The sequence below is a fragment of the Dendropsophus ebraccatus genome, chromosome 4, assembly GCF_027789765.1.
Source record: "Dendropsophus ebraccatus isolate aDenEbr1 chromosome 4, aDenEbr1.pat, whole genome shotgun sequence".
NCBI classification, from domain to species: Eukaryota; Metazoa; Chordata; class Amphibia; order Anura; family Hylidae; genus Dendropsophus; species Dendropsophus ebraccatus.
This window is the reverse complement of record NC_091457.1, coordinates 162105252-162129160: the sequence shown is the minus strand read 5'-3', so window position 1 is coordinate 162129160 and position 23909 is coordinate 162105252. Positions and strand designations below refer to the sequence as shown.

Sequence of the window (23909 nt, the reverse complement as noted above, 5' to 3'; positions counted from 1 at the left end):
TATGGTGATAATATTTCCCTCCTATATACTGGTATTATTGGTAATATTGGTATACAGGATCTGGTTAGTAACAGTATGGCAGTAATATGTGTGGGGATGTTTGCTCTTTATATACTGGTGTTATTGGTAGCATACAGTAGTATACAGTGTTATCATGCAAAGAAAATTGTCTTATAGCCCAATTACATCGGCCAATTATCGGTAACAAGCGCTCCTAGGAAGCCCCATGTAACAGTGCCAGAGATCAGCTGACAAATGCCCCATAGTCGGCTGATTAGATCTTTTGTGCGGGTGTAATAATCATTGCTGTCGGCCGCACATCTCTATATACTGCCCCCTATCACGCCGTGTAACTGGACCCTTATTAATGTTACCATAGATAAGTATAGTGGCAGAAGGGTGGGCCCCAAGAAGGATTTCCCCTGGTGGGCCCAAGGACTCCAGTCCGACACTGTATCTATCTCCTATCTATCTATCTATCTATCTATCTCCTATCTATCCATCTATCTATCTATCTATTACACGAAAATCCAAAGCACTCCAGCACAAGGTGAAAAAAGGTGGTGGTTTATTACAAAAATGTGCAAAAACACAGTATGCAACGTTTCAGTTCTCTCACAGAACCATTATCATGCTTGAACGTTGCATTTTTGTAATAAACCACCACCTTTTTTCACCTTATGCTGGAGTGCTTTGGATTTTCGTGTGATACTTGGGGATCCCCCCTGCCAAGGGATTTGCATCCAAGTGCAGCGGCTACACCTGTGAAGAAGTGCGGCTCCTTTCTCCTCTGTATCTATATATCACTATATCAGTATACCTGGCCGGTTGTCTTGTAGTTGTACTATTTGAGCTATATTATATATGTTTTGCTCTTTTGCAGTCAGGCTGATGATACCGTCTGTCTCTAGAGACCTGGCATACGTGCTGCTTCCCTCGTGCTGTGGGACATGTCGCTGCTCACACTGATAATTTCTCATCCTTGGGGCATTGCCGCCTATTAACCTTTCATGTAAATCTCTGTAGGCGGCAGGTTGATGTTGCTTGCTCAGTTTTTATAGGGCAGAAATCACATTACGATGTTGCGTCATACAGGTGTCTTCTGCCAGCTGACACCCAGGATCTATATACATCCAGCACATCCATCTGAGCAGTATACGGGGGATGTGATTACATTCTTACAGACGTATGTCACTAGTCTATCTCCTTATGTACAGCTTTGCATGGATAATATAGTGGTGTGGCGGTATACTGCGGTATGGTATATGGAATCTCTATGGAGATATAAGGAGTCCATATGCCACTGTACAGCCTACATGCAGACACTATGTATATGAGGCCGGATACTGACCCTCCGCAGGTCTGGGTTCAGTAGTGTAAATGGGTCGACCTACAAATATTAAATTTTTCTGTTGGATTGTGCAAAACATAACTAACATAACCCAACTCATCATTGGTTGTCCATTTAGTATGATTGGCATGATGCAGGGTCTGTACCAGTGTATATTACAGCTGCTGCAGTGGTCAGGATCTGGGATAACTCACATTCCAGCCAATTAACCCCTCTACTGTTGCAGTCAATAGTAACCAGGGTTTGCACTAGGGATGGTCCGAACCGGCCGAGGTTCGGGTTCGTACGAACCCGAACTCTCGGCAATGATTCCCGCTGTCTGCCCGCTCCGTGGAGAGTGTGGATACAGCGGGAGGACCGCCTGGAAAACTGGGATACAGCCATAGCCATAGTCTGTATCCCAGTTTTCCAGGCGGTCCTCCTGCTGTATCCACCCGCTGCACGGAGCGGACAGACAGCGGGAATCTGATGCCGAGAGTTCGGGTTCATACAAACCCAAACCTCAGCAGGTTCGGACCATCCTTAGTTTGCACTATTAGGCCCTGCCAGGAGCATAGTACACCGCAATACAGGAGCGTTGCAGTGTACTATATTAGTGCTTAAGATATCCCTAGTGGGACCATATAACAGACAACGAGTGTGCACCCACTGTGCTTGTTGACCAGTTTGGCTTGAGCCACACCATGGAGAGGAGACTAAGGGCCCTCTAGGTCTTCACCCTTTATCCCACTCCAGGATACTGAAGCAGGACTATTGCAGCCAGAGGACACCAGGTCGCTCCACAAGTGTGGTCCCCGTGGGAGCAGCAGCTGGTTCCAATGGACCAAGCTGAGTCTTTGCAAGGCACCGGGGAACAGGCCGAGTATATGTGGTCAGCAAGCCGGAGAGTCACCGCAGTACCAGGGATGTGATGGGTATCATAGACAGGTGAAGGGTCAGGGCAACAGGAGAGACAAACAGTACAGAAGAGGGGCTGACAGGAGGTGTAATCCAAAGAACAGACACAGGTCAGGATACACAGAATACAGCAGAAACAGCAGACACCTTCACTGGAAATGCAGGAATCCAACAACTCTCAGGAAAGGAAATGGCAGGCCAAGCTGTTTCTGGATTGGCAGACGGCAGTAGCAGGTGGAGACAAGCCTCCTCTATAAATCCAGAGCAAGTGGCTGCCTGCGCGCCCTAGTGGCCAGAGGTGTCACTGCAGGAGGAAAAAGACACAACAGCCCCTGGAGGAGGATGGAGCACAGCAGAAGAGCAAACAGGACGGCACTGGTGCGTCTGACCGGCAGCGTTACAGACTAGAAAAAAGCAATATCACTGCGGCATGTAAAAGTAAAATCAATATACTTTATTAGATAAAACTGAGCTAAATACGGAGTACTCACCCAAAAAAGGGTGACCCTGTCCATAACCTATCCCTACTTTACCCTACACTGGAAAAAGCACCAAAGGTAGTGGGGGTGGTAGGGTACCTCCTAGAGGGACAAGGGAGCTTGGATCTAGACTATATAACCCTGACGACATGGTCCGGACTACCACTAATAAGGAACCATTGTCAGGTGCCAGGGCATCTTTTTCTATTAATGCAGTGTAATATTGCATTGTGATTGTTACCTCCCAACCTAGATATCATCTGGCACGGTGCTGGTTGTCTTATTGGCACTTTTATCTGCTAGATTGTGTCTTATGATCATCACTGGTCTCCTGATGAAGCCGAACTGGGGGGAAACACGTTGAGACCCTGGCGACAGATGTTTGGCTGTTACTATTATATCTTAGCATATAAGCTATTGTGTGTTTTATAAAGTACATTTACTTCAGACCGCACAGGCTGGTTACCCTGTTGCGGATCATAGAGCGATCGCACGCTTGGTATGTCTATCTTATGTAATTCTACATGCTGCAGTGATATGATTTTTTTCTAACATGTAATGTCATATATGAACTGGTCAGTCAGTGATACTTCTTAAAAAAAGCAAGGTAACAAAAAGAAACTAAAAGTTAACAAAAGAAAAACTTTTCTCATTGTAAAATTCTTTGTCTAAAAAAATGAACAAAACTACACATTTCGAACAAAGGTTTTATTCCTCCACTGAGAAGAATACTGTCGCTTCACCTCTCGAAAAATGGAATGCTGCTCAAAGAGTTAGAAATCTCAGGACTCCACAACATACCTGGAGTAATTTTTTGTAAAATAGAGACAGTGAATATATACGTTTTATAGCGCCCCCTAGTGTCCTTTTGATCCTCACACAGAACGTTAACATTATGCATCCAGACCTGAATCCTAATATACGTCATTTATCCTTGGGGGACCCTGTAAAAAAATACTCAGACTGCTGCTTTTTGGTCACTTTGGTGCCTTTAAAAAATGGATTAAAAGGTATTAAAAGGGTTCTCTGGAGGAAAAATGTTTTAAAATCAACTGGTGGAAGAAAATTATTTAGCTTACTTAACTACTTCTGTATAATAATCTCCAGTCTTTCAGTACTTATCAGTTGCTGTATGTCCTGCAGGAAGTGGTGTATTCTCTCCAGTCTGACACACTGCTCTCTGCTGCCACCTCTGTCCATGTCAGGAACTGTCCAGAGCAGGAGAGGTTTTCTATGGGGATTTACTAAAGAGAAGTAATTTATAAATCTATGTAACTTTCTGGCGCCAGTTGACTTAAAAATATTTTTTCCTGCAGAGTCTCCCTTTAAGTTACAAGTTACATAGATCCCCCAATGGTATCTGCATTTGCACACTATTAGTAACAGCAATGCAAGGTACTGCAGTGTTGTCCTATTCATGTGAATGGCACTGCCCTGCAGCATCTTCTACCAATAGTGCGATGATATGGGCACAAACACTGAAGATGTTGCAGTACGTGGATGAGCACTTTGGCCTCTGTAAATGGCTGATCAGGGGAGGTGTGTCAGGACTCGGACCCCCGCTGATCTCATATTGATGGCCTATCCTTACAGAAGCCATAAAAATAAAACCATTATAGGTACAATAAAGGAATCCAATAAAAAGTACAAAGTGCCCTGCAAAAAATAAGCTGCCATAAGGCGAGGAGGGAACAATGAAAATGTTTTTGCCTAAAAAGGTTAAAAATGTTCTCCATCTCCTATATAACTATAAATATACTATGGCGTGCCATTCGAAGCAATAACCATAACCTGCACACCTTTATCATTCACAAAGTTCACAGCACTATATGATTTACCTTCCTACACAACTCACTTCATGCAGACAAACACGTTTTATATGTCTGAGAATTAGAGGCAGAGCTGGGAAGGCTGAGCTCACACTGAAACTGCGCCCAATAGTCCATTAAAAACTAACAGCAGGTTAGAAGACTCTACCCCTCTGTTATGTTCCCATAGTGTATTGGGCACTGAGAATGAAGATTATGTTCAGTTATTTTATGTGATCAGCATTACCGGGCTTCATCATGTGATCAGTATTACCAAGCTTCATCATGTGATCATCCATTACCAGGCTTCATCATGTGATCAGCATTGCTGGGCGCCATCATGTGATCAGTATTACCAGACTTCATAATGTGATCAGTATTACCAGACTTCATCATGTGATCAGTATTACCAGGCTTCATCATGTGATCAGTATTACCAGGCTTCATCATGTGATCTGCATTACCAGGCTTCATCATGTGATCAGTGTTACCAGCTTCATCATGTGATCAGCATTACCAGGCTTCATCATGTGATCAGTGTTAGCAGGCTTCATCATGTGATCAGCATTACCAGGCTTCATCATGTGATCATCCATTACCAGGCTTCATCATGTGATCAGTGTTACCAGGCTTCATCATGTGATCAGTGTTACCAGGCTTCATCAGTTTTTTTTTTTTACAGTGAATGGATCCTGCAGGATGGCATACAACAGTCTTTGTTTTTACCATGCATTTTTCCCCTTTAAACATATACATTAAACAGACAGCAGAAACATAGTGTAACTGCAGCCTTATTAGAGATGTGAAAATCCCTTTAAGCCTTTTCAGTTATTGAATGAAAATGTCTCTAGGTATAATCTAAATTATAGGGTTTCCGGCCTCCTGTTTGTGTTGATTTCTATTATCTGTCTCTGAGGGTGAGCCGGCCGTCACTGTCACCCACCGTCTGCTTAATCTGCCAGATAGTCATGCTGAAACAAGACAGACACTGATGTGACAGCTGAGTGCGGGTGGCCTACTTGTCATTTACTTTTTAGGCCTGAATGTAGTCAGCTAGAAGTAAAGGCCCTATTACACAAAACGATTATCGTCTGTATTCGGCCGGTATCGGCCATTATGACCAATAATCGTCTTGTTTAATAGAAGACAGCGATCAGCGGACATGAGCAATGTCGGCTGATCATTGTCGAATAATGGTGTGTTTGGAAGCCAAAGCCAGGAAAAGACTATAAACAGGTAACAGGTCATAAAGGAAAGACTGAGATTTCTCCTCTTCTCACATCCATTCCTGGCTTTGGCTTCCAAAATCTGTCAGATAAATCTCTCGGTGTAAACGCACTATAAGATAGCAACGATCTACTGCCATCGCTCTGTGGAACAGAAGCGACGGCAGCAGACAACCGCCATTCTCTATGGGCTGCCCGGACGATCACCCGGGCAGCCCCCCGCAGCTCCATGCGCCATGCCCCCCCAGCTCTTACCCATTCGCTGCCATTGCGTGTAATAGCACCGGAAGCGAGCAGGGAACGAGGAGCAAGTGAACGTTGACAGCGCCCGTTTGCTCCTCTGCATCGCCCGGTGGTATAGGGGCTTTAGTGAGACCAAGTTCAATAGTTTTTAATTTCAACCTTTTAGAGTTTTGCAAAATAGGTGATCTCGGTCCATGTCAGGAACTGTCCAGAGCAGCAGCAAATCCACATAGAAAAACTCTGCTGCTCTGGACAGTTCCTGACATGGCAGCAGAGAGCACTGTGTCACACTGGAGAGAATACACCACTTCCTGCAGGACACACAGCAGCTGAAAGTACTGGAAGACAGTAGTTTTTTTTTTAATAGCAGTAAATCACACATCTATATAGCTTTCAGACACCAGATGATTTGAAAGAATGTTTTTTTTTCCCCCCTTTAAGAGATATGCTTTACAACAAGCCTCATGGCCCAGAAGCAACAATAGACAGGACCTGTCCCGTTTAGATAAATGACAAAAGTCTTCTGGGTGTGCTCAGTGACCTTTATAGAGGTCATTCTACAGGGGAGGAGTTGCCCTGACATGGTTTAACCAATGGAAAAATGATTTTATTGTGTGGTAAAACCTAAAACGCTTCATTATAGAGAAGTGAATATGGCTGAGCTGTAATCCCAGGCAGAGCCTGTGGGCAGGAGTGGCGCTGTTTCTGGAAGTAGACGACCATGTTTACTTTTATGGGTTCCGTCCATATTGCTCATAGCGACCAATCAGAGCTCAGCTTATAGTTCTTAAACCGCTCTAGTAAAATAAAAGGCTGTGCTGTAACTGGTTGCTATGGGTAACAAAGTGTTAGTAGCAACCAATCAGCACTCTGCTTTCATTTCTTACACTGTGCCGCTAAACTGAAAGCTATGCTCTGATTGGTTGCTATAGGCAACAGGTTTTTTTTTTTCTTTTACACATTTCTCGTGACGTCAGACCCGCCGGGAGCTCATACAGTCCTTTACCCGCTTCATTTGTTCGCATGCTCTATTCCAATAAAGCTTATTCATAAAAAAAAAAAAAAAAAAAAAGTCTCTTTTTCCTCCTTTCGTATTGAGCGCGCCCCCTGGTATGTGTTCGTGGTATTGTCGGCGCACTGAATGGCGGCTCCCGTGGTGGCCCCGCACAGATGAGGTCCTGAGCCGTCATCTCTGTTCTTTCTCCGCGTCTCCACAATGGCGACCTTCGTCAGCGAGCTGGAGGCGGCCAAGAAGAGCCTGAGTGAGGCGCTGGGAGAGAACGTTAAGCAGTGAGTGCAGCCTGGTCCATCCGAGAACCGGAGGCCTACACATCCCCGGGCTAAAGTGACTGCGCGCCCCGGCCTGGTGGTGGGGGGTCCGGGGGAGCCAGCTCACTGTACCCGGCCCTGTACACAGTCACTGGGGGGTAGTTACTAATAACCACCCTGGTCATTATATATATATATATATATATATATATATATATATATATATATATATATATGACATCACAGCTCGGCTTATAGCAGTGGGATTGGGCTATCATGGGGGTATGGAGGGCTGTATACACCATGGAGATCAGTGGGTGATGTATATAGCTGTATGGTGTGTATATCTATCTATCTATCTATCTATCTATCTATCTATCTATCTATCTATCTATCTCCTATCTATCTATCTATCTATCTCCTATCTATCTATCTATCTCCTATCTATCTATCTATCTCCTATCTATCTCCTATCTATCTATCTAACTATCTATCTCCTATCTATCTCCTATCTATCTATCTAACTATCTCTCTCCTATCTATCTATCTATCTCCTATCTATCTATCTCCTATCTATCTACCTATCTCCTATCTATCTATCTCCTATCTATCTATCTATCTCCTATCTATCTATCTCCTATCTATCTATCTCCTATCTATCTATCTATCTATCTATCTATCTATCTATCTATCTATCTATCTCCTATCTATCTATCATCTATCTATCTCCTATCTATCTATCTCCTATCTATCTCCTATCTATCTCCTATCTATCTATCTCCTATCTATCTATCTCCTATCTATCTATCTCCTATCTATCTATCTCCTATCTATCTATCTATCTATCTATCTATCTATCTCCTATCTATCTATCTCCTATCTATCTATCTCATATCTATCTATCTATCTATCTATCTATCTATCTATCTATCTATCTATCTCCTATCTATCTCCTATCTATCTCCTATGTATCTCCTATCTATCTCCTATCTATCTCCTATCTATCTCCTATCTATCTCCTATCTATCTATCTATCTATCTATCTATCATCAATGGTTTGTATGGGATGAATCTTCCAACGTGGCATTTAAGGGGTTAACCAGTGATCGCCCACCCTGGGGCTCTTCAGCCGCTACAGAACTACAACCCTCACTATGCATGGTGTGCTGGGAATTGTAGTTTTGTTTCCCGATTGGATCGCGGACTGCGATAGATCCATCATACAACAGCTACCGGGGACACCTTTCAGAGCTACGTGCTTCAGACTACAACCCCCAGCATCCCCTGACAGCAAAACTACATCTCCCAGCAAGCCCTCCGTTAACAAGCCAGCAGCTGCATCACCTAAAGATGCCCATATGCCTTATGCAGGGGTAAGGAACCTGGGCTCTCCAGCTGTTGCAAAACTACAACTCCCATCATGCCTGGACAGCCAAAGCTTTAGCTTGCCTTATAGTAGGGTCTGCTGAACCTGCTGTATAAGGTGTATGGCTTGTAGAGAGAAGGGTCAAGGGTGTTAGATTTTTGCCGCCAGACTCCTTTGTTGTTGCAGGGATAAGCTGGTGTCAGAGCTTCCTGGTAGCGGCTTATCCCTCACTATAATATGGATCACATGGACACAGTGAGTGTTCATGTTTTGGTAATGCTGAACAATAGATAATGTATGACCACTAGAGACAAGCACAACTTGAGCCATAGGGTCCTATTCCACGGAGCGATAATCGGCCCGTTTATCCCTCTGTGGAATAGAGACAACGATCAGCCGATCATTGATCGTTTATTTAGGATCAGACCTAAAATCATCAGTCACTGACTGTGCTTTGCTGCGCGGAATAGTGATGCGCGGCGGGCGACCGACGATCTGACAAGCACCATACATCACCTAGCATGTTGCAGGTCTTCTCCTGCGCTCCTTCTTCCTCCCGGTCCCGCTTGCAACAGCAGCTTCAGTGCGGCCTGTCTTAACTGACAGACCGCTCAGCCAATCACTGGCCAGGACCGCAGCGGCCTGTGATTGGCTGAGCAGTCTGTCAGCTCAGACAGGCCGCACTGAAGCTGCTGCACGCGGGAGCCGGAGAAAGAAGGAGCGCAGGAGAAGACCTGCAAGATGCTTAGGTAAGTATGGCGTTTAACAAGGGCTGCAAGGACATCGGTAACGATGTCCCTGCAGCCCTCGCTAAACGATTATCAGGTCATGTAATAGGCCCAGTAAACGAGCACCAATCTAGCAGATCGGCGCTCGTTTACCTTATTGATCGGGTCGTCATCGGCCTGTGTAATAGAACCCATAGGCTGTATCTGTTTTTCTAGACTCCCTAGGGCTGGATCCAACTTCTTCAGCTGCCGGTAATCAAATGCCGCACGATTGGACTCATCAGAGCTAAAGCTTTGGCTGTCCATGATGGGAGTTGTAGTTTTGCAACAGCTGGAGGGCCGCCAGTTTAACCCACTGCCCTAAAGGAATAAATCGTCAGCAGTGACACTGAGGTGTATCTAGTTTTATTAGAATCTGGGTCAGGCTATAAGCGTTGACCATAGGGTGAGGGGTGTGATGTACGGTGGGGGGGGTCTGTCGGGCAGGGCTGGTAGGTGGTGTGATGGTCGCTGGGGGGTCTGTCGGGCAGGGCTGGTATCCGCCGTGTCTTGTGGTTTCCATTATAAGATGAGATGTAAGTGTGAACAGAGAGACAGATAGAGATCCCCCTGATGTTTCCTGTTATTGTCAGAGCCGTCACCGAGCCCCCGTGTCTCATCACATCACCCTATGCAGAGATATGTCATAGGGATAAGCCCCAGCATGTTTTTCATCTGACCGTATTGGGAGTTGTAGTTTGGGGATTAGCGCAGTGTTATAATATTGCACTTAAAGGGGTACTCTGGCAAAAATATTTTTCTTTCAAATTAACTGGCTTCAGAAAGTTATACAGATTTGTAATTTACTTCTAATAAAAAAAAAAATCTTCCAGTACTTATCAGCTGCTGTATGTCCTGCAGGAAGTGGTGTATTCTCTCCAGTCTGCCACAGTGCTCTCTGCTGCCCCCTCTGTCCATGTCTGGAACTGTCCAGAGCAGCAGCAAATCCCTATAGAAAACCTCTCCTGCTCTGGACAGTTCCTGACATGGACAGAGGTGGCAGCAGAGAGCACTATGTCAGACTGGAAAGAATACACTGCTTCCTGCAGGACATACAGCAGCTGGTAAGTACTGGAGATTTTACAAATTACAAATCTCTGGCACTTACTGGGACCAGTTGATCTGAAAGAAGAAAAATTTTAGTGAACAATTCCTTTAATGTGTATTCTCCCCACAAACCCCTGTTAATAGACTTCTTCATCTTTCAGGTATTGGGCGAATCTGAAACTCTGGTTCAAGCAGAAAATAAGCAAAGAAGAGTTCGATGTTGAAGCTCGACGTCTTCTCACACAGGAAAATGGTAAGTGACGGCAGATAGAAGCTGGATTACCTGAGAGCGGGGAGCCTGGGGTCCGGGGGCAAGGACCTTCCTTACCTGTGTATGGTGATGGGCATTGGCCCCGGCCTGGCTTGCTACCCCCCAGTGTGGTCAATAGTCTAGCTTTGATCTGAACATCTTGTCTGTCAGGTATAAACAGGCATGATGGTGGTCTGGGGGGGGGGGGTATAGACTGAGCATATAAACTCTATGGGACACATGGGAACAGGTGAGCGCTGCCTCATCCCTGTGTGTGTGATGGTTATACCACCGGTGTGAGGAGGCAGAAGACCGGGGTCCTCCGTGACCTGATCAGTGGGGTCTCTGCAGTGAAGTGTACAATGTAGCCCAAAATAAAGGAAGCGTTCTTTGACATGATGAGAAAAAAAATAATTATTTCAGACATAAAGAGGCGAGGTAACATGGGCACACGATGTACAGGATGGGGCCGGACCAAAGATGTCTCTAGGAGTGTCGAGGGAAATTTTCGGGTTCATCAATATTCTTAGAACCCGAACGCTCAGAGCATTTGACTCCCGGTGTCTGGAGAAGTTGGATGCCGCCCTAGGGCTGCCAGGATACAGTCTATGGCCCAGGGCTGGATCCACGTTTTCCAGGACTCACTAAGGCTGTAGCCAACTTCTCCAGCCACTGGGAGTTCGGGCTGAGCGTTCGGGTTTGGACAATATTGATGAACCCGAACAGCTCAGCAAGCTTCCTCAGCACTAGTCACTATGTATAATATATCCCAGGTTAGTAGACTTCTACTAAGATTTGGTTGCATGAGGGATGGACACATAGCGGGAGGTCACGTACTGTGTAATGGAGGGAAGAAGCACCTTCTCAGTGTCTGGTAAACGCAATCTTTCTGTGTTGCAGTGCACTCCCACAATGACTTCCTCCTGGCCATTCTTACCAGATGCCAAATTCTTATTTCTTCTCCTGGTGAGTAACTCACATCTCACATAAAGGAATTATTATACTTATTTATTACCTACAGTCTGATGGGTGACATGATGATCTGCTTGCTTTAGAGGGAGGCGGCGCGTTACCCTGTGCGACCAAAACCAAACCGAAGGGAAAGAAGAGAATCACATCTGTCCGCCAGAAGTTTGATGTAAGTCTGATCGTAGGCTTGTGGTTTCATAACAACACCTGCGTCCTGGCCTCGGCGCTCCGCCTGCGTCCTGGCCTCGGCGCTCCGCCTGCGTCCTGGCCTCGGCGCTCCGACTGCGTCCTGGCCTCGGCGCTCCGCCTGCGTCCTGGCCTCGGCGCTCCGCCTGCGTCCTGGCCTCGGCGCTCCGCCTGCGTCCTGGCCTCGGCGCTCCGCCTGCGTCCTGGCCTCGGCGCTCCGCCTGCGTCCTGGCCTCGGCGCTCCGCCTGCGTCCTGGCCTCGGCGCTCCGCCTGCGTCCTGGCCTCTGCGCTCCGCCTGCGTCCTGGCCTCTGCGCTCCGCCTGCGTCCTGGCCTCTGCGCTCCGCCTGCGTCCTGGCCTCTGCGCTCCGCCTGCGTCCTGGCCTCTGCGCTCCGCCTGCGTCCTGGCCTCTGCGCTCCGCCTGCGTCCTGGCCTCTGCGCTCCGCCTGCGTCCTGGCCTCTGCGCTCCGCCTGCGTCCTGGCCTCTGCGCTCCGCCTGCGTCCTGGCCTCGGCGCTCCGCCTGCGTCCTGGCCTCGGCGCTCCGCCTGCGTCCTGGCCTCGGCGCTCCGCCTGCGTCCTGGCCTCGGCGCTCCGCCTGCGTCCTGGCCTCTGCGCTCCGCCTGCGTCCTGGCCTCGGCGCTCCGCCTGCGTCTTCATACTTTCCTACTTTCTTCCAGCATCGATTCCAGCCGCAGAATCCATTGGCCGGAGCCCAGCAGTTTGTCAGTCGGGATCCTCAGGAGGACGATGAGCTGAAGCTGTGTTCTCATACCATGACCCTGCCCACCCGGGGGCAGCTGGAGGGACGCATGATTGTCACCGCTTTTGAGCACGGATTGGACAATGTGACGGAGGAAGCGGTGACCATTGTTATCCAGGCATTAGAGGTACCATGGTTTTCTATGACTAAATGAGTCCAGTTCTAAAAAAGCCAATGTCTCGGACCCTCTGAGGGCACTTTTAGGGATGGGCTCCTAGTTTGTCCGTTCCCTAATGCCAGAATTAAATGGCAGCACATATTCTGTACTGCAGAGCTCCCACTGTACTGCCAACTAGTACAGGCACCAGTTATACGGCCAACCAGTACAGGCACCAGTTATACGGCCAACCAGTACAGGCACCAGTTATACGGCCAACCAGTACAGGCACCAGTTATACGGCCAACCAGTACAGGCACCAGTTATACGGCCAACCAGTACAGGCACCAGTTATACGGCCAACCAGTACAGGCACCAGTTATACGGCCAACCAGTACAGGCACCAGTTATACGGCCAACCAGTACAGGCACCAGTTATACGGCCAACCAGTACAGGCACCAGTTATACGGCCAACCAGTACAGGCACCAGTTATACGGCCAACCAGTACAGGCACCAGTTATACGGCCAACCAGCACAGGCACCAGTTATACGGCCAACCAGCACAGGCACCAGTTATACGGCCAACCAGCACAGGCACCAGTTATACGGCTTCCATCCTTCCATCGCCTTTGGTTCCCACATTGTACAGGATGATGATTGTTGTGTACTCACTGACAAGTTGGCTATAGCGGCAAACACTGCGGCATTGTCATCTAAAAAAACACCTAAGGAGACTTATAACCAGGCACTGTATGGCTTCTTGTGGGATAGTCCTGGATAACACTACTGCTATAAATGCTCCATCCATGCACAAAGAGCATCGTGGGAAGCCGCCATAGCTTCTCACTGTAGTTTCAGTTTGCTGATTATTAATATTAGAGTTGTTGTTTCTCCATAGACGCACCTCAAGAACCTGCTGATGTCCGTGGTGTCGCGGAGACAGGCGTACCGCCTCAAAGACGGACACTTCAGATATGCGTTCGGCTGCAATATTAATCCCCAGCCATACCTGCGAAACAGCGTGGCCACCTACAACCAGCTGATGGACTGGTGAGTGCCAACCCCTCGCTGTATGTAGTGAGCTCTACTCCATGTATATAGCCAGATCTACTCCATATATATAGTGAGCTGTACTCCATGGGGGAGATTTATCAAAGGGTGTAAAATTTAGACTGGTGCAAACTGCCCCCAGCAACCAATCACAGCTCAGTTTCCAGCTCTGGTGAAAGAAAAGAGGTGATTGGTTGTTGTGGGCAGTTTGCACCAGTCTAAATTTTACACCCTTTGATAAATCTCCCCCCATGTGTATAGTGATCTGTACTCCGTGTATATAGTGAGCCGTACTTTATGTATATAGTGAGCCGTACTTTATGTATATAGTGAGCCGTACTTTATGTATATAGTGAGCTGTACTCCGTGTATATAGTGAGCTGTACTCCATATATATAGTAAGCCGTACATTATGTATATAGTGATCTGTACTCCATGTGTATAGTGATCTGTACTCCGTGTATATAGTGAGCCGTACTCCATGTATATAGTGAGCCGTACTTTATGTATATAGTGAGCTGTACTGCGTGTATATAGTGAGCTGTACTGCGTGTATATAGTGAGCTGTACTGCGTGTATATAGTGAGCTGTACTCCATGTATATAGTGAGCTGTACTCCATGTATATAGTGAGCTGTACTCCGTGTATATAGTGAGCCGTACTCCATGTATATAGGGAGCCGTACTTTATGTATATAGTGAGCTGTACTGCGTGTGTATAGTGAGCCATACTCCGTGTGTATAGTGGTCTGCACTCCGTGTATATAGTGAGCTGTACTCCGTGTATATAGGGAGCCGTACTTTATGTATATAGTGAGCTGTACTGCGTGTGTATAGTGAGCCATACTCCGTGTGTATAGTGGTCTGCACTCCGTGTATATAGTGATCTGTACTCCGTGTATATAGTGAGCTGTACTCCGTGTATATAGTGATCCTTACTCCGTGTATATAGTGATCCGTACTCCGTGTATATAGTGATCCGTACTGCGTGTATATAGTGGTCTGCACTCCGTGTATATAGTGATCTGTACTCCGTGTATATAGTAAGCCGTACTTTATGTATATAGTGATCTGTACTCCATGTATATAGTGAGCTGTACTGCGTGTATATAGTGAGCTGTACTCCGTGTATATAGTGAGCTGTACTCCATGTATATAGTGAGCTGTACTCCATGTATATAGTGATCCGTACTCCATGTATATAGTGATCAGTACTCCGTGTATATAGTGATCCGTACTCCATGTATATAGTGATCTGTACTCCGTGTATATAGTGAGCTGTACACTTTCTCTCACAAGCCGCACGTACACAGTAAACTCATCACATCTGGTTTCTATATTTATTCTGCAAATGCCATAAATACCACAACTATACATGAAGAATCTGGCAGAATCACCTCCTTCCCTGCACCGTGTGTCACATGTTGGGGAAGTACACTGAGAACCGGCAGAAAATACTCAGACCAGGGAAATGTCAGTACCTGGGAAGTGGCTTTATTACAGGGGATCTCCGCTCCAGATGTTACCCGCCATATCCTTCTATAATAACATTGTTATTTGCCCACTAAATCCTTCCATCCATTTATCATTGTATGAGCCATGTTACTGTCAGCTGACATAACCAGATCCAGCGTCCTCCCGCAGTGCTATGTGCCTGCCAGCAGGGGGCAGTGTCTGTTCACTCTTCCTTGCAGATTCCCAGTCACTGTGTACTGGTTACATGTAATTCTGCAATGAAAGACACAAGCCGTCTGTCTGTATCTGATGATGCTACACCAGGCCTGCAGGGCCCGCGGCGGATGTCTGTCTGGCATCTCTAGAATAAGGGAAAGCTGATGGTTGTACGTGTAGGAGTGGATGGAGAGAGCCATATAATTAGACTACTGCCGGCTTAGCAAAATGGTGATACGTCATGATTGGAATCGCACGTGATCTTAGTCTTAAAGGGGTTATTCCCATCTCAGCTGATATAGTTATACTTGTAAAACTCATCAAATTAAAGGGGTAGTTCACCATTTTTTTTTTCTTTCGAATCAACTGGTGCCAGTTATATAGATTTGTAATTTACTTCTATAAAAGAATCTCCAGTCTTCCAGTACTTATCAGCTGCTGTATGTCCTGCAGGAAGTGGTGTATTCTCTCCAGTCTGACACAGTGCTCTCTTCTGCCACCTCTGTCCGTGTCAGGAACTGTCCAAAACAGCAGCAAATCCCCATAGAAAACCTCTCCCGCTCTCCAGACTGGAAAGCATACACCACTTCCTGCACAACATACAGCAGCTGATAAGTACTGGAAGACTGAAGATTTTTTTAAATAGAAGTAAATAACAAATCTTTGGCACCAGTTGATTTGAAAGAAACATCTTTTTTGGTGAACTACCCCTTTAACTCTTTTGTTTGTTCATGTAGTCTGTGCACTGGGCAGGGTGGTTCCCTATGGGAACATGGTTATATACCGTAGTGAGTAAATCACAAGTGCTCAACAAGTGGTGATCTGTGCGCCAAGGAGACGTTCCTCCGGGTAAAACATCATTTTCGTGAGCTCGGACTGATCCACTCATCCATGTCATGTCATATGACGTTACTGTTGGCTTAGTGCTACTTGGAATTTTTTTTTTTAATTCTTAGGCTGTGTGCATCCGTTTTAATCCGTTTTTCTATTGACTTCCTTTATAAAAAAAAAAAAAAAAAAAAAAACCTATTCAAAGCGCATCTGTTTTTTTAAAACTGAGGGAAAAATCGAATTGCAAAAAATGCAGTATAAACCCTGTCAGCGGGTTTCTGGCGTCCTATCTCAGGGTGGTATAGACTTGTGACAGAGAAGCTGAACAGAATGGTGGATCACTTACATTGTTCTGTGCAGCTGATCCAGAGATCTCCTCCTGAATAACATGGACAATAAGCAATAAGTAGTCCTCTCCATTATGTGCATGAGCCCAGTAGTCCTGGATATTCATGAGAAACAGAAAACCCCGCCCACCAGCTGCTGATTGGTAGTTATCTATCAATGCTGTCAATCAGCAGGTGGAGGGCCAGGGGGAGGGGTGTGGCAAGAATCCTTTTCTCCTGCATATTAGGAGAACAGCTGAACAGAATGATGGAAGTAATGCACCGATCTGTTCAGTATTTCTGTCACTAGTTTATGCTGCCCTCATTTAAGGCATCATACACCTAGTGACTGATTCCCTTTAAGCCGTGTACTACTGTAGTCTGTCTCCAGCTTCTAATTTTTATTATTAGTGGACCCTGATGTAGTCTTGATGTAGTAGATCAGGCATGGGGGAACCTCCAGCCCTCCAGATGTTGCAAACCTACAATTCCCGTCATGGCTGGACAGCCAAAGCTTTGTTTCGGCTGTCCAGGCATGATGGGAATTGTAGTTATGCAGTAGCTGGAGCGCTGGAGGTTCCCCCATTTTGTAGATCATCCACTGCATATTCTACAAACGTGACTCACTGAATACATAAGAAATCACAGACATGGATACCGGGTTAGAGTGGAGTCACATGAGCGTGCTGCTCCCATACTGTGGCTCTGACTGCCCAGACTGACAGCCTTGTGGATCTCCATGTTGCTGTCAGTTTGGGTCATTAGTTGCAGGTGCAAGAACCCTCCCATAATATGCTCAGGAGTATACGGGGGTCTCAATAGTCCGGCTAGGGGATCCGTGCTGCGATCCTTCTCCGGATTGCGGTACGAATCGTGTCAATGCATCCTAACTTGTGAATCCCAACTTTCGACAGCTAGGAACGGCCAAGGATCTAATGTGTATGGTGGCTTCTTGACGCCTCCCCTCCGTATGGCAGATATCAGAGGAGATATGCAGCTCCCACAGAAGTCTTGAAGGGAGGCCGAAGTCTTCTCATTCAGAACATATCCACCCTCAGGTGCACAAGTGTATTGAGTGGTGGTATCAGGAGAGGAGGCCAATGGCTAAACAAGTGTTTGGTCAACAGCTGTCTGGTCACCTAAAAGAACCCCTTCATTGGCTTCATTCCTGCAATCTGTACAAGCTCTGCGGCACCTATACTTCATTACTACATCTCATGTGATCACCACTCTGACCACCATAAAAGTGCACAATTTAATGTCACAGGAAGTTATCCGACCTTTGTCACCTGACTTCCTGTGACCTGTGATTACATCATCAGATTTCCCCCTTCCCGGTGGCTATCAGACCCTCCCCTCCCCCAGCTCCAGACTTCTTGTTCCTCTGTGTCCCCCATGTGCAGAATGCAGCTGGTTATTGACTATTTGCCCTTATTCAGTGATCAATGATAATCAATAGGAGACGAGTCCATACAGTGATTACAGCACAGTTATAACACTCCTCTGACTCATATTGCCTGCTTTGTGAGCAGATTCTCTAGTGTGTCCTGTGAGATGCAGCCTCACTGATCTCCCGTGTGTGAGTCCTATAGGGAGAAGAGGAGACAGGCTGAAGCTGCATCTCATATGATAACCTGTAATGTGAGGGAACAGGCTAATGCTGTAACTCATATGATACCCTATAATGTGAGGGCACAAGCTGAAGCTGCATCTCATATGATACCCTAGAATTGAAGGGCACAAGCTGAAGCTGCATCTCATATGATACCCTAGAATGTGAGGGCACAAGGTGAAGCTGCAACTCATATGATACCATATAATGTGAGGGCACAAGCTGAAGCTGCATCTCATATGATACCCTATAATGAGAGGCCACAAGCTGGAGTTGCATCTCATTTGATACCCTATAATGTGAGGGCACAAGCTGAAGCTGCTTCTTATATGATACTCTGTAATGCCAGGGCACAAGCTGCAGCTGCATCTCATATGATACCCTATAAATGTAAAGAGACAGCCTGAAGCTTTATGTTTTGGGTAACTTGACTAACAAGGTGAGGGGTGGGAATAAGGGAAAAAAAATCCACCCATCTCCCTGCTGTTCCTATTTGATTTTTTATCCAATCCTCCAATCTTCTCTCTTCCTGCCTGAGACGCCATGTCCTGAAGCTGAGCACTCATCTCAGAAGCAGAGAGGAGAGAGAGAGAAGTCAGGGGCGGGCGTGCAGCGTATATACGTGCATACACATTGTTACACGCCAAAACATATAATTGCAGGTGTATTACATGTCGGCATTCCTTATCCTATGACTCTGCAGCTGTTGCAGAACTACAACTCCCATCATGGACTGACAGCTATGTACTAATTCAACAGCTAGAGACGCACAGGTTTGGCCAGGCTTTTAGGGCATGACAGGAGTTGTAGTTCTTCCCCAGCTGGAGAGTATATGTTATATATGACTATGTTGGTTACACACACTCATAGAGGTTTCCTGTAATGGAGTTTTTCGGTAAGAACTGACCAAGTAAACTTTTCCAGCCCTGCTCACCTGCAGTGGCCTCATCTCCGGCACAGTCATCTGTGACTCTCAGCCCAGTCCAGGCCTGGCGATCCCCCGTACTGATCACGGTAACGCAGGGACTGTCCACTCACACTGACATTTTACTTCTTTTTTTTCCTTCGTGTGGGGAGGGGATTACTGAAAATGTTTGCTGATCGGGCTCTTACACGAGATGTTATCGCTGTGCGGTAATGAGAGCCAACGTTACTTAAAGAGGAAGTCTTACTCATACTCCTGTGTAGAACGTACTTACCGGGTTCCTTTACCTAGACGCTGGTTTTGCTTACATGTATTCCAGGAGCTTTCTAATAACTTACTGACTTCACATAAAACAATGAAAGTGAAGATTCTTTGTTATACCGCTTATCTAGACTAAGATTGTCTGATCAGCAAGGTTGTATGTCTAATAAGAGAGCAGTACTTGGCCTTAAAGTGGATCTGTCATCAGGATACGCAGTCCTATGTAAGGACAGTATAGCATGGGGACAGGTCCGCTCTCCTATGTAAGGACAGTATAGTGTGGGGACAGGTCCGCTCTCCTATGTAAGGACAGTATAGTATGGGGGCAGGTCTGCTCTCCTATGTAAGGACAGTATAGTATGGGGACAGATCCGCTCTCCTATGTAAGGACAGTATAGTATAAGGACAGGTCCGCTCTCCTATGTAAGGACAGTATAGTATGGGGACAGGTCCGCTCTCCTATGTAAGGACAGTATAGTGTGGGGACAGGTCTGTTCTCCTATGTAGGGACAGTATAGTATGGGGACAGGTCCGCTCTCCTATGTAAGGACAGTATAGTGTGGGGACAGGTCTGTTCTCCTATGTAGGGACAGTATAGTATAAGGACAGGTCCGCTCTCCTATGTAAGGACAGTATAGTATAAGGACAGGTCCGCTCTCCTATGTAAGGACAGTATAGTGTGGGGACAGGTCCGCTCTCCTATGTAAGGACAGTATAGTATGGGGACAGGTCCGCTCTCCTATGTAAGGACAGTATAGTATGGGGACAGGTCTGCTCTCCTATGTAAGGACAGTATAGTATGGGGACAGGTCCGCTCTCCTATGTAAGGACAGTATAATATAAGGACAGGTCCGCTCTCCTATGTAAGGACAGTATAGTATAAGGACAGGTCCGCTCTCCTATGTAAGGACAGTATAGTATAAGGACAGGTCCGCTCTCCTATGTAAGGACAGTATAGTATAAGGACAGGTCCGCTCTCCTATGTAAGGACAGTATAGTATGGGGACAGGTCCGCTCTCCTATGTAAGGACAGTATAGTGTGGGGACAGGTCCGCTCTCCTATGTAATGACAGTATAGTATAAGGACAGGTCCGCTCTCCTATGTAAGGACAGTATAGTATGGGGACAGGTCCGCTCTCCTATGTAAGGACAGTATAGTATAAGGACAGGTCCGCTCTCCTATGTAAGGACAGTATAGTATGGGGACAGGTCCGCTCTCCTATGTAAGGACAGTATAGTATGGGGACAGGTCCGCTCTCCTATGTAAGGACAGTATAGTGTGGGGACAGGTCCGCTCTCCTATGTAAGGACAGTATAGTGTGGGGACAGGTCTGCTCTCCTATGTAAGGACAGTATAGTATGGGGACAGGTCCGCTCTCCTATGTAAGGACAGTATAGTGTGGGGACAGGTCTGCTCTCCTATGTAAGGACAGTATAGTATGGGGACAGGTCCGCTCTCCTATGTAAGGACAGTATAGTATAAGGACAGGTCCGCTCTCCTATGTAAGGACAGTATAGTATAAGGACAGGTCCGCTCTCCTATGTAATGACAGTATAGTATGCGGACAGGTCCGCTCTCCTATGTAAGGACAGTATAGTATAAGGACAGGTCCGCTCTCCTATGTAAGGACAGTATAGTATGGGGACAGGTCCGCTCTCCTATGTAAGGACAGTATAGTATGGGGACAGGTCCGCTCTCCTATGTAAGGACAGTATAGTGTGGGGACAGGTCCGCTCTCCTATGTAAGGACAGTATAGTATGGGGACAGGTCCGCTCTCCTATGTAAGGACAGTATAGTATGGGGACAGGTCCGCTCTCCTATGTAAGGACAGTATAGTATAAGGACAGGTCCGCTCTCCTATGTAAGGACAGTATAGTATGGGGACAGGTCCGCTCTCCTATGTGAGGACAGTATAGTATGGGGACAGGTCCGCTCTCCTATGTGAGGACAGTATAGCATGGGGACAGGTCCGCTCTCCTATGTAAGGACAGTATAGTATAAGGACAGGTCCGCTCTCCTATGTAAGGACAGTATAGTATGGGGACAGGTCCGCTCTCCTATGTAAGGACAGTATAGTATAAGGACAGGTCCGCTCTCCTATGTAATGACAGTATAGTATGCGGACAGGTCCGCTCTCCTATGTAAGGACAGTATAGTATAAGGACAGGTCCGCTCTCCTATGTAAGGACAGTATAGCATGGGGACAGGTCCGCTCTCCTATGTAATGACAGTATAGTATGCGGACAGGTCCGCTCTCCTATGTAAGGACAGTATAGTATGGGGACAGGTCCGCTCTCCTATGTAAGGACAGTATAGTATGGGGACAGGTCCGCTCTCCTATGTAAGGACAGTATAGTATGGGGACAGGTCCGCTCTCCTATGTAAGGACAGTATAGTGTGGGGACAGGTCCGCTCTCCTATGTAAGGACAGTATAGTATGGGGACAGGTCCGCTCTCCTATGTAAGGACAGTATAGTATAAGGACAGATCCGCTCTCCTATGTAAGGACAGTATAGTATGGGGACAGGTCCGCTCTCCTATGTAAGGACAGTATAGTGTGGGGACAGGTCCGCTCTCCTATGTAAGGACAGTATAGTATGGGGACAGGTCCGCTCTCCTATATAAGGCCAGTATAGTATGGGGACAGGTCTGCTCTCCTATGTAAGGACAGTATAATATAAGGACAGGTCCGCTCTCCTATGTAAGGACAGTATAATATAAGGACAGGTCCGCTCTCCTATGTAAGGACAGTATAGTATGCGGACAGGTCCGCTCTCCTATGTAAGGACAGTATAGTATGCGGACAGGTCCGCTCTCCTATAGTTGGGATCAGGTAGGGGTTTTATGTTTGCACATAATCTGCTCTTTCTTTGTGTAATAATCCTCTCCTCTGTGTTTCAGCCCACCCATGATCCCCGCTCCCACTGGAAACCAGAATCTAGGGATGAGTATACATCCGGATGATGCAGAGCAACAAGCCGCCCTACTACTAGCCTGTTCCGGGGACAACCTACCTCCTAGCCTGCCGCCTGTCAACATGTATGACCTGTTAGAAGCCTTAAAGGTAATGCTGCTGTGCCAGTCTCTGCCATATCGTGAACACATTATTGCCTCTCTAATAACCAATGTAGAGGAGGAAAGCTCCCATATCCTACACAGCAGTGTGTCATAGCTGATCATGCAGACAGGAGATCAGCTGAATAATAATAAATATATATATTATTATTATTATTATTATTATTATTATTATTATTATTATTATTATTATTATTATTATTATTATTTTTGTTTTTTACATATTTTTATTTATATAATGGAAAAAGGGGTGATTTAAACTTCTATTAGGGGTTGGTTTTTTTTTAATATATTTTATTTTTCGCTTTATAAGTCCTCCTAGGAGACATATATGCAATCATTACATTGTATATACTGATCAATGCTATGCCTGAGGCAGACTGCCGATCTGATGGGACAGAGGTAAGTATTGCTTCTCCACCTGTCAGGGAAAGTGATCGGGACCCCTACAGTTAACGCTGCTGGGGTCCCGATCAGTCAGTGACAGGTACTTCTGTCACGGACTTCCTAAAACGCGGTTATCACCAGATCGCAGCACTTGAGGAGTTAATGGCAGGCAGCTATGTGATCATGGCTGCCTGCCATTACCCCCTGGCTCTCGGGACACTAAGGTGTGCAGGAATGATCACACTGAAGCGCTCCCCCCCACACTAAAACGCCTTTACAGCAGTGACATATATATGGACATATATATGTATGTGTATACATATGTGTGTGTGTGTGTGTGTGTGTATATATATATATATAATACACACACACACACATTCCTGCTGCATGGGACATATATAACCATATAGCTGAGACAAAGGCGTTAAATGTAAAGTTTGCCGCCCTTGTTTCATAGTTATTTGGATACATATCCATCCGTTTCCTTCCTTACATCCCCACCATAGCTTACACCATAGCCATACTATATGCTAATGCTATGATTTTTCCCCCCCTCATGTTATGTTCACATAATTTGGAGTCTGTAAATTTACAGGGTGGAAAATTTCTTCACCAAAAATCCCTCATGTGCGGTGACCGGGACTCTTCTCGAATCTGCAGATTTCAGGACTGTCTCATCTTTTGGAGGTTTCTCCCATTTACATTGTATCTATAGTCACAGACGCTTGTAGATTGTCTGTGTGAATTACTAATTTGGACTTTTTGTGACCTCGGCTTTCTGATCTAAATTTAGAACTTTTAGGGTGCCTTTACACCTACCGGATTCACAGCGGATCTCACTTCTGCGGATTCGAAGCGAGAACCGCTGCGGATCCGGTATTAATTCATCCCTATGATATTATATATTCTCAGCGGGATTGACATCCCGCTGTGAATATGTGCTTTAACTCCCTGGTGCCCGCAGCCCCTCCGTCGCATCCCTGGCGCATCCCCCCCCATCCCGGCCACATCCCCCCATCAGCCCACCCCCAGCCCGCATCCTGCCGCCGAGA

At 46.3% G+C, this 23909-nt stretch overlaps 1 protein-coding gene across 1 annotated transcript in view; it reads left to right on the top strand.

The window, feature by feature from the left end:
- Positions 1–7103: 7103 nt before the first annotated feature.
- Positions 7104–23909, top strand: part of TADA1 (transcriptional adaptor 1) — a 17550-nt gene continuing 744 nt past the window's right edge. Inside the window, exons 1-7 of the mRNA XM_069969065.1 lie at positions 7104–7294; positions 10615–10706; positions 11604–11669; positions 11759–11841; positions 12537–12746; positions 13617–13768; positions 22297–22459. Of these exons, the coding sequence (XP_069825166.1) occupies positions 7221–7294; positions 10615–10706; positions 11604–11669; positions 11759–11841; positions 12537–12746; positions 13617–13768; positions 22297–22459 (840 nt within the window). The 5' untranslated portion in view covers positions 7104–7220. The remainder of the gene's footprint in view (positions 7295–10614; positions 10707–11603; positions 11670–11758; positions 11842–12536; positions 12747–13616; positions 13769–22296; positions 22460–23909) is intronic.